This window comes from Rana temporaria, chromosome 11 (genome assembly GCF_905171775.1).
Source record: "Rana temporaria chromosome 11, aRanTem1.1, whole genome shotgun sequence".
Lineage (NCBI taxonomy): Eukaryota > Metazoa > Chordata > Amphibia > Anura > Ranidae > Rana > Rana temporaria.
In genome coordinates this window covers 39,443,089-39,461,808 of record NC_053499.1, presented here as the reverse complement: position 1 = coordinate 39,461,808, position 18,720 = coordinate 39,443,089, and the positions used below count along the sequence as shown (strand labels likewise).

Genomic DNA, 18,720 nt, shown 5'->3' with positions numbered 1-18,720 from the left:
CGGATCTGTCCGTTGACACTGGTCAGCGGACCAGTTTCAGCGGACATGTCCGGTCGTGTGTACGAGGCCTAAGATGCCAGAAGGGATGCACAGCAACTATAAATGTATGCAAGGGCCCAATTGTTCAGAGATTTCCATGTGAAAAAAGGCAAGAAACACACAAGAAGGTAAAATGTAAGACTTTAATAATGTTACAACCAAGCATCAATACTTTGATTCAGGTATATAAAACAGATTTGAAGGGGTGTTGGATTGGGTTATCTATACAAAGAGGTAGATACCAAAGTTTTACTTACTTAAATAAATAGAGCAGTATACAAGTTTTTTTTAGATTCACAACACACTATGATTATATTTTAAGCTGCTGTGACATGTCACAGGAGATCAAATACAAATTATATTCCAAGGCAAAATAAGTACAATAGGAAATATGGTTACAGTGATCATGTTCTTGTACCGCTAGGGCAAAATTACAGCAGCCATAGCAGTCCATGGAGCTGCTATGAGGTTCTAAGGAAAAGGGGGCCCATTTTGTGCCTGAAAAGGGATTGTAAAATTGATGGTTTCTGCGCTGGTTCTCAACCTGGTGGTCGGGACCCCCTCGGGGGTCGAATGACAATTTGCCAGGGGTCACCAAAGCCTGGGCTGTTCCTGAAGCCCGCACTTCTCTCCCAGTCTTTTCGCAGCTGCCCAGAAAGGCTGTCCCTGGAACCTGTGGCTGCCCAGCTGGGCTGTTGCTGGAGCCTGCAGCCGCCAACTCAACCTTTTTGCAGCCACCCATTCGGTTCACGGCATGGCTGGGGGGAAGAGACTAGAGGTCTGCTGACTGGTGAGGAATGTGAAGTGAGAGGGGCTGGAGGAAACCCGATCTCCTGATTTCGGCATAGGTGTCACTGCTACGAGACACCACAAAGTTGAAGACACAGTGAAGCGGGAGACACAGTAACACTACCTGTGATTATAGTTGCCATTAAAGTCCCGACTACAGTTCTCAGATCAGCAGATGACCTTGATCAAGAGCACCTAAGTTGGCTAATCAGAACTCCCCCTAGCACTGCCACTGATTCCAATTTCCCGCCAGCACTGCCACTCATCCCATTCCCCCCAAACCCCCCCACCAAGGAGTAAAAAATTAAGAATACATGCAATAGAGAGGAAAAGAGGGGGGGACTGAAACAAAAGTGGGCTAGAGAGAGGTATGGGGAAAAAAACAAGACATTTGCATAAAGAGAGACAAAAGGGAAAGAAAGGAGAACAAAGAGAAAGAGTAGTACATCCTAAAATGTACCATAAGGGTAGCGCTAAATGTCTGCATGTTAGGGGAGCAAATTACTTGTCTTGCTTTGGGTGCTGACAACCCACGTTACGAAAATAATTTTACTTTTAGGGGTCCCCACAACTTGGGAAATTGTATCAAGGGGTCACTACAAGGTTGAGAACCACTGGTTTAGGGGATGAAAACTACAGACTTTTCAGTGCATTGATTACGTGTAAATACATTCACTGGATCGGGAATAGTGTCACCATAGCATAAGCCCAGCACAGCAGCGACTCGCAAGGAGGAAGTTAGAGTCGGTTCACACTAGGGCGACACGACTTCCAGCGCGACTTTCAGAGGCGACTCCGACACGACTTGAGCATGAACCACAGGGCGATCTGGGGCGATTTACAACCCGACTTGAAGTCGTCTCCAGGACAGGAGACTTTCCAGTGGCCAATCAAACAACAATCAGCTCTAGGGGAGGGAGAGGTTCGCCTGAGAAATGTATGTTATCTTCCTGGAAAGTCGCTTCAGTTAAGACAGTGATCAGACTTGGATCAGACTTCCATTGAAATCAATGGGTACAAATCGCCTACAAGTCGGATTGAAGTAGTACAGGAACTTCTTTTGAAGTCGGAGCGACTCGAGTCGTGTGTATTAAAACCGCTCCTATTCACTTGCATTGTTATTCTCGACAGCGCGACTTGGGACGACTTGAGGCGACTTCAAGTGGGATCCCAAGTCGCCCCAGTGTGAACCGGCTCTTAAGGCTCTGCCTGCACCTGAGGACATACCTCCCAACTTTCTGAAATGTGAATGAGGGACACCTATTAAAGTGGTTGTAAACCCACTTTTTTGACTTTTACCTACAGGTAAGCCTATAATAAGGCTTACCTGTAAGTAAGGAGAATATCTCCTAAACCTGCACGGTTTAGGAGATATTCCCCTCGCAATGCGCCGCGGCGCATGCCAGGGGGGATCTACGGCGAAAGGACCGGCAGCCGCCGGACCTTGTCGAATTTAAATCTCCCGCACGCACGCGCCGGAATGACGTCATCGCCGCTCCAGCGAATCACAGCGCTGGAGCGGCGATACCCGGAAGACACGCCAGGCAAGAGGACATCTCGCTCAGCTTGGACCAGGTAAGTTCTACACACCTCATTCCGAGGTAAGTATTTCATAATGAGCTAATATGCGGTGCATATTAGCTCATTATGACTTTTGCCTTGCAGGAGAAAAAAAAAAATTTGGATGCGGGTTTACAACCGCTTTAACAAAAATATGTAGTCATAGGTCACACCCCCTGTCACAAACCCTTAAAAGAGAATTGTACAAAAAAAAAGATTGGTTAAACTCATAAGTGCTTTTCACCACTACTATTCCTTTATATTGGCATTTAGTATTTACAAATGCAACAATTTAGAAATTGGATGAAAGGTTAGCGCTAGAAAACACTTTTTGATAGATAAAATGTGAATTTTATATACAATTATATAGATCAGACCAGAATGAGGGACAAATGAGGAGGAAGGAAGGACAGAGGGACATTGCTCCAAATCAGGGACAGTCCCTCAAAATCAGGGACAGTTGGGAGCTATGCCTGAGGACCATAGAGTGACTATAATGTCTGACTATACTTTCCATTACAGTAGCTGACAGTGTTAAAGGGTATTAATGGAATCCCAATGGTGGTATGTTATAAGCTGCCTAACTATGCTTATCAGTGTTATAAGGGGTGTAAATAGGTGTGCATTATGTCCCTCTTTCCACCTCATTTGGCCCTCATTTTGGTCTGTATATAAAATGCACTATTTATCAAAAAAGTGTTTCCCAGAGCTAAACCTTTCATTCAATGTCTAAATTGCTGCTGTTGTAAATTCCAAAAGCCAATCTAAAGGAATAGAAGTGATACAAAAAAGCACTTAGTGGGTTTAACCAATCATTTTTTGTACAATTCTCCTTTAAGGGGGCGTGGCAGGGTGTGTGTCCTATGCCTACATACTTTTGCTAGCTAATGCCGGTAGGTGTCTTTCATTCCCATCTCAGAAGTGTGTCTAATGGAATGTTTGACCATTCTTCCAGAAGTGCATTTGTGAAGTCAGGTACTAATGTGGATGAGAAGGCCTGGCTCGCAGTCTCCAGTCTAATTGATCTCAAAGGTGTTCTATCGGTATGAGGTCTGGACTCTGTGCAGGCCAGTCAAGTTCCTCCATCCCAAGTGGATTAATTGATTAATTGAAATTATGCAAACAGTAGGCTCCTGAGATAGAGTGTCCAAAAGCATGACATTTTTTTTTCTACTCCATCATCCATTTAACTTCTTGCCGACCTGCCGCCATCATTTTACGGCGGCAGGTTGGCTCCCCTGTGCGAGAGCCCATAGCTATACGTCGGCTCTCACACAGGCAACTAGGGGCGCGTGCCCCGGACTCCCGTGCGTGCGCCCGGTGGGCACGATCGCCGCCGGGGCACACACGATCGCTCGTTACAGAGCGGGGACCGGGAGCTGTGTGTGTAAACACAGCTCTCGGTCCTGTCAGGGGGGAAATGCCTGACCGTCTGTTCATACAATGTATGAACAGCGATCAATCATTTCCCCTAGTGAGGCCACCCACCCTACAGTTAGAACACACCCAGGGAACATACTTAACACCTTCCCCGCCCCCTAGTGTTAACCCCTTCACTGCCAGTGGCATTTTTATAGTAATCCAATGCATTTTTATAGCACTGATCGCTATAAAAATGCCAATGGTCCCAAAAATGTGTCAAAAGTGTCCGAAGTGTCCGCCATAATGTCACAGTACCGAAAAAAATCGCTGATCGCCGCCATTACTAGTAAAAAAAAAATATTAATAAAAATGCCATAAAAATACCCCCTATTTTGTTAACGCTATAACTTTTGCGCAACCCAATCAATAAACGCTTATTGCGTTGTTTTTTTACGAAAAATATGTAGAAGAATACGTATCTGCCTAAACTGGGGGAAAAAAAACTTTTTTTTATATATATTTCTGGGGGATATTTATTATAGCAAAAAGTAAAAAAAATATTCATTTTTTTTCAAAATTGTCGCTCTATTTTTGTCTATAGCGCAAAAACGAAAAACCGCAGAGGTGATCAAATACCACCAAAAGAAAGCTCTAATTGTGGGAAAAAAAGGATGCTAATTTTGTTTGGGAGCCACGTCGCACGACCGCGCAATTGTCAGTTAAAGCGACGCAGTGCCGAATCGCAAAAAGTGCTCTGGTCTTTGACCAGCAATATGGTCCGGGGGTTAAGTGGTTAAAGGTATTATGTGAACACATTGCAGGTACTAGAGACTTGCAGAACTCTATAGATCTTAAGCAATCTCACAGTTAGTGAAGACAGCTAATGGCAGGCAGCACTCTAATAAGAGGGGCTTCTCTATAAACCAATGGTCATGGAGCTTAAATTGGACTAGAGAAAACAGAAAGACAGCAGCTGCCATTACCTTCTTGTTTTTAGTTACAGGCTCCATCCCGGCATTACTTCTAAGGCCCCTTTCACACATGCGGACCGTATGTCCGTTTTTTCATCCATCCATATACAGATCCCTATGGGGATCTGTATATGGAGCTGACACCCGATCTCATTAGTGTCCACTATGCTCCGATTCTGCAGACGGAGGAAAATCCTATTTTTCCATCCATCTGCAGAGCGGATCGGGTGAACACGGACACTATCTTTGATCACCTCTAAATATTCCTCTAATTTTCATTTCTATTGATATGGCTCAGCACAACTACCACTTGTATACTGCTCACCAAGTTAAACATTCAAACCTGGCCTTTTGTTCATCCAGTTTTAATGACATGAATTCATCAGATGTGATCATTTGTGCCACATACCTTGACCTATTATGGAAAATATACATTAAATCACTTGTCCTGGCAAATACAATCAAATGGCTGTGAGTACCTGTAACAGTTTTACATATATTAGATTTTCTTTATAAAAACTGGAATTTCCTGCAGGCCACAGCTATAGTTTTGTAGCATGGTTCCTCCATCAAACACCTGTGACGTATTGGTGTCCATCCATTGGCAACCCTTTCCAGGAAGGTAAATATCTCGGTGGAAATGACCTTTTTCGGTGATTGGTGCAATCAGCATCTGAAAAGAAAAGTGAATTGCTCAGAGTGGAATTTTGATCTTGGAAATGTGCAGATCTGCCCACACCATCTTTCAGGAAATGACTGGGTGTTATCTTAGCAGAGGATTTTTTTTATTATATATTTATTATTTATTCCTGAGGAAGTGAACGTTGTTCAATGAAACATGTTGAGGAAATTCCTGTGTCCCTGGATCATCTTAAACTATTGTATAATATCAATATGTAATCTAAGGAGGTATTAAAGCGGAGCTCCACCCAAAAGGGGAAGCTCCGCTTATTTGCCTTCCCCCTCTGGTGCCACATTTGTCAGGGGAGCGGGTACATGGTTTTGACAGGTACCCGCTCCAACAGCAAGATCACCTGGAAGTTCAGCCACCTTCCTGCCGGCCATTCACAAAGTGCAGCGCATGCGCAGTACGAAACAAGGCTCCTTAAACCTCCTCAATGCTCCCAGGCCTGGAGGACAGACTGACCAGGGTTCACAGAACAATGGCGGGCAGTAAATGCAAGCAGCCAGGGACCGCTCCATGTCACATCATAGATCCGATGGAAAGACCAGAGCACCTCCTGTCCTCACCAAGAATGAAAATGGGTCTTGCCAGCTGTCTTTCTCTCTCACTCCCATCACCCCCCTCTGTCACCCCCCTCTCTCTCTGCCTCACCCCCTCTCTCTCTCTCTGTCACCCCTTCTCTCTCTCTCTGACTCACCCCCCTCTGTCTCTCTCTGTCACCTCCCTCTGTCTCTCTGTCACCCACCCACATGTATGCAGTCTCTGACCATCTCCTGTACCATGTCCGCAGTCTCTGACCATCTCCTGTACCATGTCCGCAGTCTCTAACCGTCTCCTGTACTACGTTTGCCGTCTCTGGCCATCTCCTGTACCATGTCCGCAGTCTCTGACCATCTTCTGTTCTACGTCTGCAGTCTCTAACCATCTCCTGTACTACGTCTGCAGTCTCTGACCGTGATATTGTGATAATAACATTGTTGAAAAGCATCAGAGCATGGGTGACCTTAAAATGAGGCCCCCCCCCTGAAAAAAGTTCTGCAGACGCCCATGTATATGAGCACATGTTTTCACTATCTCACTGCTCAAACACTATTTGCACAATGAGAATTTAATGGTACTTTGTGGTTTTGAGTGACACATGAGCTAATTTCCAAAAATATAAAAGTATACAGCAGTTAGGCATACAAACGAAAATGGTTTCTATGGGAAACTGACACTTTCTCATTCCAGTTTTTGCAAATTACCGTATTTATCGGCGTATACCACATACTTTTTCCCCTTAAAATCAGGGGAAAATCGGGGGTGCGCGATATACGCCGATACTGCTGTTCCCGGGCGCCGCCAAAATAGACCGAGCCGAGCCAAGTGTACTGCGCACTCAGTTAGGCTCGGCCACGCTCGGCTCCGCCCGTAGCCACACAAGAGGAGCCGAGACAAGCCGAGAGGAGCCGGGAGGAGTTGAACACACAGGAAATCTGGCTCCTCTCGGCTCGGTGCCTAATTCAAAAACGAACACCACTGCAACCCCGGGCAAGGTGCGGATGGACTGGATGGACCCCGCAAGGAAGCCGCAGACGGACACCTGGACGGACCCCTCGCAAGGAAGCCGCAAACGGACACCCACAAGGCTGGACGGACCCCGCGTTTTTTTTTCCTTAAAATCCTTTTTTCCTTAAACTACCTTCCTAAGTTGGGGGTGCGCGTTATACGCCGGCGCGCGGAACATCCCGATAAATACGGTATCTCTACAGCCTACATTAGCTGGGGTATTCTCTCTCTCTCGTTCATATGGCATTCTTAAAATTACATCTATCACCTTAACAACCACTCAAAAAATAGAATTCTGATGTGCGTGATAAAAAGGAAGCTCAAGAAGCTTGATCCACATGTCACTGGCTCTTTCTGAGAGTGTCATGTTTGCAGCCTGAGCTCTGAATCATTTGAGGCGAGTGCAGATGTTTCAGAGGTTCTCTCAGCGATGGAAACAATGACTAATTGGCCATAACTTCAAAATACATCATTTCTCCTTTTGTCTTTTTTACGTTAAAAGGCCTGGGTCTGTGATTTATTGATGTGGATGTGTGAAGTAGTCTGGACTTCCAATGAAGTCAACATCAAAGTGTCAGATACTAATATGATCCATAAAGCTGTTTGAATGGGATCATGGCCTAAAATGGGTGATTTCAGCCAATAAACTCAGGAATGTTTACTACCACAGAATGATGGGCCACAATTCAAACATTGTCCAGATGGAAAAAATTCTCAAATCTGAGATATGAGAATTACAGCCATAAAAGGAAGTATGTAGAGATTGTAAGTGATGATTTACTTATATAATAGCTAGCTACCACACATTTCCAGAATGTAGATCCCAAAATGTTTCAGAAATAGGTGAATTCATAAAAAAAAAAAAAATCAAATAAAGCTTTATGGGGAGTTTACATGTCAGAAAAATGGTCCACTGAATGGAAAGCATGATACCGTGTTTCCCCGAAAACAAGCCTGGGTCTTATATTAATTTTGGCAACAAAAGACACAGTAGGGCTTATTTTCTGGGTGGGTCTTACCATGTAATGTGCTGTCTTCTTTCCCCCTCTCCCTCCCTGCCTGACAGGAATCCCCAGTGTAAACTGAGTTAAAATGTTTGTAAAATCCTATAGTCCACTCTATTACAGTAGTATATAATGTACAATGTGTGTGTTTGTGTAATATAATTGTGCCAAATACCTTCGTTATAGTGCCGTTCTGTGCTTCTGTGACCTGCCAGAGCTCTCCTCCCCACAACTATATTACAGTAACACACACATTGTACATTATATACAGTACTACTGTAATAGTGTGGATTATAGGATTTTACAAGCATTTTAAACTAGGGCTTATTTTTGGGGTAGGGCTTATATTGCAGTCTACCTGGAAAATAACGTGTAGTGCCCTGCTCCCAAATGACTGGGCGCTATGCTAAATTTAGTGGGTGTCTGAGCCGATTGTGTGGCTCAGACTGTATGATTTTTTCTAAATTAGCCTCTGTCCTGGCAGTGGATGTGCCTAATAGCATTTTCCCACTGTTGCCTGTAGGTGGGGATACCCCCACAGGCCAGTGTTTGAACAAGGACAAGCCATAGGTCATTGAGTATCTTTCCTCTGGAACAGCCCAGTGGGAGTGGTGCCCCGCTGTGCATGCCAGGAAGGGATACTTAAGGGGCAGACGCCATATTTTGGGGTCCTTCGCCTCGTAGCCCTCCTGGCACAAGGTATGTGATTTCCAGCCCCGGGACCACGTAGGCTGCATCTCTACTAGTAGGCCCAGTTATGCTAGCTGGGGCCTACGAATCAAGAGGGATCCTAAGCTGTCCATCTAATTGAAGGAAGCTACACTTAATGAAGGAAACCAGGGAAGGACCTGCCCTGGAGGAGACCAAGCAGAAGGCTTATGTCTCGGGATAGGCCTGGTGACCTTATTAAGGAAGGATCCACAACTTATGTTGTCCTACAGTTCACCGGGTCGGCTTAAAGGCACTTTAGCTGTAAGGCTGGAAGTTCGGGTATTACATCCTGTGACAGAGGATTCCGGACTGTTCAAATTTGTTCTCAATCAGTCTGTGGCAGAGACTGTTGTCGAACTGGCATCATTCCGGCTGCTAGGCCAGGTGAGGGGGGTCTATCCGGGTGAGCATTAACCCACTCAAGAGTGGAGTGGTGAATGACTTTGGAGTTTATGGGGTTTTTCCCCAGTGATCTGTACCGTGCACCTTCCCTTCCCCTTCAACCTTCTACCTTCTTCACAAGTTTTTCAGCAAAATAATAAAACCTGACAGTTGGAGGTTTTACATCTTGTGTGGACATTGGAATTCTTTTAGACTTTCTTCCCCAAGACGACGAATGTTGAGGTAACGTGCAGGCCAAAACAATAAAACAGCAGCTCCTACGGGGGTAGTGCTACAAACGCTAGGTCTTATTTTCGGGGAAACACGGTATGCTTTGTTTACCCTAGTGTTGTTTCTTTGGCATTTTTTGTGAAAGCTCTACCATTTTTTTTTTTTTACAAATTACAAATTCATACTCATAAATGGAAACTTCGCTGGTTTTCCCTCTGTCCATGTTATACTATGTTTTTAAGCTATTGCCATCCTAGCCCTAAATTTAGGGAGAAATATCTGTATACTGTGTAGTAACACCTTTTGTCTCTACTTCAACTATGTACTGCTTCTACTTCTCTTTTTTAATGCAAAAACTCAATAAGTTTTAGTAAAAGAGAAATATGGTCCACTGATCTAAACCTTTTTGTGTGGTAACATGGATTGATCACACTCCCTGGTCTGTGTGGTTGAGAATCACCTAGACCAGGGATATGCAATTAGTGGACCTCCAGCTGTTGCAAAACTACAAGTCCCATCATGCCTCTGCTCCTCGGTGTCATACTTGTGGCTGTCAGAGTCTTGCTATGCCTCATGGGACATGTAGTTCTCCAACAGCTGGAGGTCCGCTAATTGCATATCCCTGACCTAGACCTTTATACCAGTGGTTCGTGGTCCACGAGAAAATGTTGGTGTTCCCCAGGGGTTCTGCTGCAAATCAACATTGTGGTGGATGTATCCTGCCCAATGTTGTTTCCAGTGTTGTTCCCAATTTGCGCTCACAGTTTTGACTATGAGCGTGCATTGATACCCTATGCCAGGGGTGCTCAACCTGTGGCTCTCCAGCTGTTGCAAAACTACAATTCCCATAATGCCTCAGCCTTTGGGAGACATGCTTGTACCTGTCAGCGGCTTGCAATGCCTCATGGGAATTGTAGTTCCGCAACAGCTGGAGAGCCACAGGTTGAGCACCCATGCCCTCCCTGTAGTTCTGGCTCCAGTTCCAATAGATGAGATCCAATAATGAGTCTGCGTAAGGAAGCAGTGTGATGCAGAGTGTGGGGATGAGGGGGGGGGGGGCAGAGAGTCGTAGCATTGTGGGTATAAGGTAGCAGTGTGATCTAGGGGGGGACAGAGAGCTGGAGCATTGTGTGTGTGTATATAAGTGGTCTGTGGGATTCAAAATGTTGAGTTTAGTGATCCGTGAGGTCTATCCTATTCTGTTCCTTTATATTATATTCCTTTATATTCTAATTTGTTTTATTTTATTCTAGTCTATTCTACAAAGCAGCCTAAGTAGGAATCATCAATTTATTTTACTATCATATCTAACGGTATTAATTGCAATATGTTTTCAATTCTAATTCATTTTTAAATTCATTTTTTTCAATTAATTTGAAAATAAATATAAAAAATTAACCTGAAAATATTAAACAAATTCAGTAATAAAAAAAAATAATGATTAACCTAAAGTGATATTAAAGTCTTGTTTTTTTTTTTTTTGTTTAAAAATAATAAACATGTCATAATTACTCTGGCAGTGCTTTTTCACAGAGCAGCCCGGATCCTCCTCTTCTCGCGGGCAGTCCTGGCCCCTCCCTCCTGCCCCCACAGCAAGCAGCTTGCTATGGGGGCACCCGATCTGAGCCACTGCTCTGTGTGTCCATTCAGACATGTAACAATCTATGTAGATTGGTAATATGTATTATTAAAGGCTGAAAGTCTTTTCTTCTCAATTGTCCTCTGAGTTGTATTATACAGGTGTTGGGGACTGATTGCGTAGCAAAATTGTGAACGCCTTGAGGACTATCTTTGATCTTAACATAAAGTTTATCTAAATAAAAGACAGGTAGTACGAGAGCCGTCAGCATAGTCAGTACATTACTATGGACCAGAACTGTGGACAGAAGTTGTCAGAAAAGAATAAGGCAGCAGTCCTGAGATTTTTTTTTTACCTTAACCACTTGCTTACTGGGCACTTAAACCCCCCTCCTGTCCAGACCAATTTTCAGCTTTCAGAGCTGATACACTCTGAATTAAAATTGCATGGTCATACAACACTGTACCACAAATAGAGCTTTCTTTTGGTGGTATTCAATCACCTCTGTGATTTTTTTTTTTTAAAGACCAAATAATAAAAAAAAAAAAACTATATTTTGCAAACAGGTATTTTTTTCCCCTTTATTGATGTACACTAATGAGACTGCACTGATGGGCACCGATGGGCTGCACTGATGGGCACTGATAAAGCGGCACTGATGGGCACTGATAGGCGGCACTGGTGGGCACTGAGAGGTGACATTGAGAGGTGCCACTGATGGGCATCAGAGCCGCCATCAGGAATTATGGGGCCCCTTACACAGCTTCAGGCATGGGCCCCCTGGAGAAGAGAACCGGGGGGGGGTGCTGCCGCCTGAAATTAAGAAGCGGGGAGGCTGCCACGAATTGAGAAGCGGGGGGGCCCCTTTACAAAAAAATAAGAAATAAAGAAAAATATATATAAAAAAGGGGGGTTGCCATCCGGGGCCCTGGGGACCTCTGGCTGGGCCCTTTAATAAAAAGAAAAAAAGAAAAAAATATATATATATAAAATATATATTTAAAATTATTTATTTTTAAAAAGGGGGGTTGCCATCTGGGGCCCTGGGGACCTCTGGGCCCTTTAATAAAATACACATATATATATATATATATATATATATATATATATATATATATATACACATTTTTTATAATAATAATAATATTATAATATATATATAAAAAATAAAAGAAATAAAAGAATATATAAAAAAAATATATTTTTTTTTATACAAAACAGGGGTTGTTATCCAGGGCCCTGGGGATCTCCGGGCCCCTGGGGACCTCCGGACCCCTAAAAAAAAAAATTGGCCCTTTAATAAAAAATAAAATAAAAATATATTAAAAAATATATATATTTTTTTATAAAAAAATAATTAAAAAAAAGGAGGGTTGCCATCCGGGCCCCTGGGGACCTCCGAGCCCCTTACAGGTGTACTGCCTGTACCCCCCTGATGTGGGCACTGACGTGGCACTAATAGGTGGCACTGATAGGTGGCACTGATGGGTGGCAGTGATGGGCACTTATGGGTGGCAGTGATGGGCACTGATGGGTGACAGTGATAGGCACTGATGGGTGGCAGTGATGGGCACTGATCAGCACTGGTAGGTTACACTGATAGGCAGCACTGCTAGGTGGCACTGATGAGGCACTGATTGGCACTACTGGTGGGAATTGATAGGAGGCACTTGTGGGCATTGATAGGTGGCACTTGTGGGCACTATGGGCACTGGCAGGCGGTATTTGTGGGCACAGATGAGGCAGATTTGGCCTCCTTGCTCTTCAGGACCAATGTCCCTTGCACATGACAACACATTTGAAGTCTCCTTCTATATGCTGATGTCAGCTCTTCTTGATTGGAAATGTCACAGTATATGTCAACAGCAACCACTGCAATACTTAATAATACGGTAATGGGTAAGTGTTAGTTGTTTTTTATTTGCTGCATTGTACTTGTTCCTATTGTTTATAGCATTTTGATAATATATTTTTCTGTTTTTGCTTTCAGCCTTTCCTTACCTCATCTCCAATAAGAAACTCATCATCCGTTGTGAAAGCCACTGGGTCCTCTGGGCTGAGCCACCAGACAGGCCTGTAGATGGGGTTTCCTGTCCTAAGCCATTCATATGTGTATTTCATCAGTAGGGGAACAACTAGGTCTTGGTGTCTTTGTATGTACCGCTTTGTAAGATTGAGTACCTGTCTCATTAAAACATAAGCAGAATTCTATTCAGTACATGATTATTGCCATCACATGCTGTTTATACTATTTATACTGCTTTATTTATTATACTATACCATGTATTTATACACATATTATATTATTATAGTAATATACAGCGGGTAAAATAAGTATTGAACATGTCACCATTTTTCTAGGTAAATATAATTCTGAAGGTGATATTGACATTAAATGTTCACCACATGTCCGTAACAACCCATGCAATCCATACATACAAAGAAACCAAAATAAGTAATTTCAGAAATTACCGTATTTATCGGCGTATACCGCGCACTTTTTTGCCCTGAAAATCAGGGCAAAATCGTGGGTGCGCGGTTTACGCCGATACCCGCTTTCCCGCACCGCGTTTGAATACTGCGCCGACATATACCGAGCGCAGTACACTCGTGTATTGTCGGGCAGTCTCGGGTCCTCTCGCGCTGACGTCCAGCGCGAGAGTTGCCGAGCCTGCCCGACGATACACGAGTGTACTGCGCTCTGTATATGTCGGCGCAGTATTCAAACTCGGCGCGGGAAACGAGCGGGGAGGACGCCGCAGAAGGACGCCGGACCCGACGAAGAGGACACCCGAAGCCGCAGACGGACGCCGGACCCGACGAGGCCGCCGATGGACACAAGACACCAAAACTGTAAGTACAAAAAAACTTTTTTCCACAGGAATTCGGGGCAACTTTAGGGGTGCGCGCTATACCCCGATAAATACGGTATGTTATGTGTAATAAAATGGAATCACATAGGGTAAAATAATTGAAAACACTAACTGAAATGTATTTATTACTTCAAAATCTCTTGTTGGTAATGACAGCTTCAAGACGCCTCCTGTATGGAGAAACTAGTCGCATGCGTTTCTCAGGTGTGATTTTTTTGCCCATTCTTCCACACAGTCTTCAAAAAATCTTGAAGGCTCCGGTGGGCCTCTTCTATGAACTCTGATCTTTAGTTCTTTCCATAGATATTCTATTGGATTCTAGTCAGGGGATTGGCTGGGCTATTCTGGCAGCTTAATTTTCTTTTTTTGAAACCAATTGAGAGTTTCCTTAGCTTTGTGTTTGGGATCATTATAATACATATAGGTAGATGGCGCATAACCAGGAGAGCACAGTCAATAATTGAAAAGTACACGTATCATAAGGTCCATGTCAATAACTTAAAAATTAATAAATCAATAGTCCAATATAAGTCCAATAGCACTTTAGCGGCAGCAAAATCCTGAAGCAGAAGCAGACTCTGAAAGATATGTATAAACAAAAAGAGAAAATGCGCCAAACTAAGTGCAGTAAGTGGGTATTTAATTCAAGTAATTTTTACACAATAAGAATGGCTACTCACAAGACCAGTGATAACACAGGCATGTTAAGGAAGAAGCGGCTGGTCCGGTGTCACAACAAGTCTTCAACAGTTTCAACAGGCTGGTCTCATATCCTGGTCCCCTGGGCGATGGAAATGAAGGTCCAAGATGTTCAAGAGCCTTTGGGGAACCCCAGAGAGTACAGGAGACGTGGATGCTGTTTCAAAAGCGGCGTGCGTTCCAGCGTGGAACGCAACGTAACGCCGTACGACCTGAAGTGACGTAGGGACTTCGGGCAGCCAATGGGATGACGCGTTTCTCAGCCTCCGCTGGTTCATCAGATCCATGGCGTCCAATAAGAGCGGACGTAATAAATAAGCAGGAAAGTGCTGTGATTGGTCAGCGGCGCCAATGGGCAAATGCACACAATGAAAAAATATATATAGGAAAGATACAAAATATAAGTGGAATGGGGAATTAAAGCAAAAAATTAATTAAAAGGACCATTTTAAAAGAGGACCATTTTAAAAACGGACTACTTTAAAAACGAACATTTTTAAAAAACATTTTAAAAAATGTTTTAAAAAACGAACAGCAACATATCATATCAATAGAACAAGCATGTCTAAACAAGTATTTTGGATAGAAAGAGAACACAAATAAGGGACTGAGAGGAATACAATCAGGAATTTTACATAAGGAATTTTACATAAGCATGTGAACCTCCCTAGGTGGGTAAAATAGCACACATATATGCTAAGAACAGCACACATATATGCTAAGAACAAATAAAATTAAAATAATAAAAATAGAAATGAAGGTAAAAATAAAAATAAATATAAATATCAGAAAATTAATATTATTATCTGATCCATAAAGGATCGTAGATTCACCATACATGTACATGTATGTAAGATAGAAACTATGTATAAATAGAAAATGGAACCGACACATCCAGGACTAATCATAAATGGATGTATGTATATTTCATGAAACTGATGGCAATTCAGAATGTCAATCTATAGATAGTGACACAATATACATAGATAACAAGAAAGACTAATACACAAGGCAATCCTGTAGTACCCTGTGTATATGTCAAATACGTATCAAAAAAAGGTTTATATGTATATATGTGCAAATATAAAAAAGTACCAAAAAACTATCATCAACCAAAGGACAGAGTATATTTAAAAGGTGAAAAGACCTGCATACATTAGATAATATTATTCGTCTCTATTTCCTCATTGAGGCCATGAGGCGACATCGTGTTTAAAGAATAAATCCAGAAAGTTTCCTGTCTACATAATCGCTGAAATCTCTCGACTGCAGTGGGGGTTTCGGGAATGGCCTCAATGACCCACACCTGCAGGAGAGAGATATCCTTATGATGGTAAATGGCAAAATGACGTGCAATACTAGACTTGGGGTCCCCAGCATGAACAGCACGTCGATGTTCCCCAAATCTGGTACGAAGGGCTCTAATGGTTCTACCCACATAAAAAAGTCCACAAGGACAAGAGATACAATAAATGACATAAGTCGTCGAGCAGTTATAAAAAGAATTCAAATTATAAGTTTTGTCATGGATGACAAAACTTTTTTGTCCATGCTTAACATGAGAACAAGTCAAACATTTGGCCTTTTTACATTGAAACATTCCGACAAGAGGAATGAGCGTGAGTTGTTTGAGCCTATTAAGTTTAGTATTACCAGAGGATTTTATTTTGCTGGGAGCAATCTTACTCTTGATGCTGGGAGCCCTACGATAGGCACATTTTGGCTGAACTGTAATGGATGAAGAAAGATGGGGATCCTGAATAAGAATGGGCCAATGTTTTTTAATGATATTTTCCATTTTTTTGTATTTAGCGTGATACTGAGTAATAAAATGGGTGGTAGGGGCCTGGTCTGTTTTCCTGGATGAAGGTAGGGAATCAGAATCATAATTATTACAAGCGGTTTCCACAAGGTTAGGAGGATAGCCTTTAACGATGAATTTGGCCCATTCTTATTGTGGATCCCCATCTTTCTTCATCCATTACAGTTCAGCCAAAATGTGCCTATCGTAGGGCTCCCAGCATCAAGAGTAAGATTGCTCCCAGCAAAATAAAATCCTCTGGTAATACTAAACTTAATAGGCTCAAACAACTCACGCTCATTCCTCTTGTCGGATTGTTTCAATGTAAAAAGGCCAAATGTTTGACTTGTTCTCATGTTAAGCATGGACAAAAAAGTTTTGTCATCCATGACAAAACTTATAATTTGAATTCTTTTTATAACTGCTCGACGACTTATGTCATTTATTGTATCTCTTGTCCTTGTGGACTTTTTTATGTGGGTAGAACCATTAGAGCCCTTCGTACCAGATTTGGGGAACATCGACGTGCTGTTCATGCTGGGGACCCCAAGTCTAGTATTGCACGTCATTTTGCCATTTACCATCATAAGGATATCTCTCTCCTGCAGGTGTGGGTCATTGAGGCCATTCCCGAAACCCCCACTGCAGTCGAGAGATTTCAGCGATTATGTAGACAGGAAACTTTCTGGATTTATTCTTTAAACACGATGTCGCCTCATGGCCTCAATGAGGAAATAGAGACGAATAATATTATCTAATGTATGCAGGTCTTTTCACCTTTTAAATATACTCTGTCCTTTGGTTGATGATAGTTTTTTGGTACTTTTTCATATTTGCACATATATACATATAAACCTTTTTTTGATACGTATTTGACATATACACAGGGTACTACAGGATTGCCTTGTGTATTAGTCTTTCTTGTTATCTATGTATATTGTGTCACTATCTATAGATACACTGTGCATTATGCACTAGTTTATTTTGACATTCTGAATTGCCATCAGTTTCATGAAATATACATACATCCATTTATGATTAGTCCTGGATGTGTCGGTTCCATTTTCTATTTATACATAGTTTCTATCTTACATACATGTACATGTATGGTGAATCTACGATCCTTTATGGATCAGATAATAATATTAATTTTCTGATATTTATATTTATATTTATTTTTATTTTTACCTTCATTTCTATTTTTATTATTTTTATTTTATTTGTTCTTAGCATATATGTGTGCTGTTCTTAGCATATATGTGTGCTATTTTACCCACCTAGGGAGGTTCACATGCTTATGTAAAATTCCTGATTGTATTCCTCTCAGTCCCTTATTTGTGTTCTCTTTCTATCCAAAATACTTGTTTAGACATGCTTGTTCTATTGATATGATATGTTGCTGTTCGTTTTTTAAAACGTTTTTTAAAATGTTTTTTTAAAAATGTTCGTTTTTAAAGTAGTCAGTTTTTAAAATGGTCCTCTTTTAAAATGGTCCTTTTAATAAATTTTTTGCTTTAATTCCCCATTCCACTTATATTTTGTATCTTTCCCAGTCATTTCCTATATATATTTTTTCATTGTGTGCATTTGCCCATTGGCGCCGCTGACCCATCACGGCACTTTCCTGCTTATTTATTAAGTCCGCTCTTATTGGACGCCATGGATCTGATGAACCAGCGGAGGCTGAGAAACGCGTCATCCCATTGGCTGCCCCTTCCGGTCGTATGGCGATACATTGCGTTCCACGCTGGAACGCACGCCGCTTTTGAAACAGCATCCACGGCTCCTGTACTCTCTGGGGTTCCCAAAAGGCTCTTGAACATCTTGGACCTTCATTTCCATCGCCCAGGGGACCAGGATATGAGACCAGCCTGTTGAAACTGTTGAAGACTTGTTGTGACACCGGACCAGCCGCTTCTTCCTTAACATGCCTGTGTTATCACTGGTCTTGTGAGTAGCCATTCTTATTGTGTAAAAATTACTTGAATTAAATACCCACTTACTGCACTTAGTTTGGCGCATTTTCTCTTTTTGTTTATACGTGTTTGGGATCATTGTCTTGCTGAAATGTCCTCCCTCGTTTCATCTTCATCATCCTGGTAGATGGCAGCAGTTTTTTTATCAAGTATGTCGTGGTACATTTTTCCATTCATCTTTCCTTCGAAGATATGAAGTTTACCAATACCGTATGCTGAAAACCAGCCCCGCCCCATGATGCTCCCACCGCCAAAATTCACAGTTGGTATAGGGGTGTTTTTGGGGTGATGTGCAGTGCCATTTGACCTCCAAACATGATGTGTATCATGACAAAGAGTTAAATTTTGGTCTGACCAGACGAGCAATCTAATCTAAATCTAAAAAGTTTTAACATGGTTTTTCTTCAGCAACTGAGTCTTGTGTGGTGAGCTTGCATCCAGGCCATATCGGTTGAGTGCATTACTTATTGTTTTCTTTCAAACAATTGTACCTGCTAATTCCAGGTCTTTC

The 18,720-nt window shown here is 42.3% G+C and overlaps 1 protein-coding gene across 1 annotated transcript in view; it reads right to left on the bottom strand.

The window, feature by feature from the left end:
* Positions 1-4,862: 4,862 nt before the first annotated feature.
* Positions 4,863-18,720, bottom strand: part of LOC120917233 (SITS-binding protein-like) — an 88,008-nt gene continuing 74,150 nt past the window's right edge. Inside the window, exons 9-10 of the mRNA XM_040328371.1 lie at positions 12,862-13,041; positions 4,863-5,394 (exon numbers count right to left, since the gene is read on the bottom strand). Coding sequence (XP_040184305.1) covers positions 5,221-5,394; positions 12,862-13,041 — 354 coding nt within the window. The 3' untranslated portion in view covers positions 4,863-5,220. The remainder of the gene's footprint in view (positions 5,395-12,861; positions 13,042-18,720) is intronic.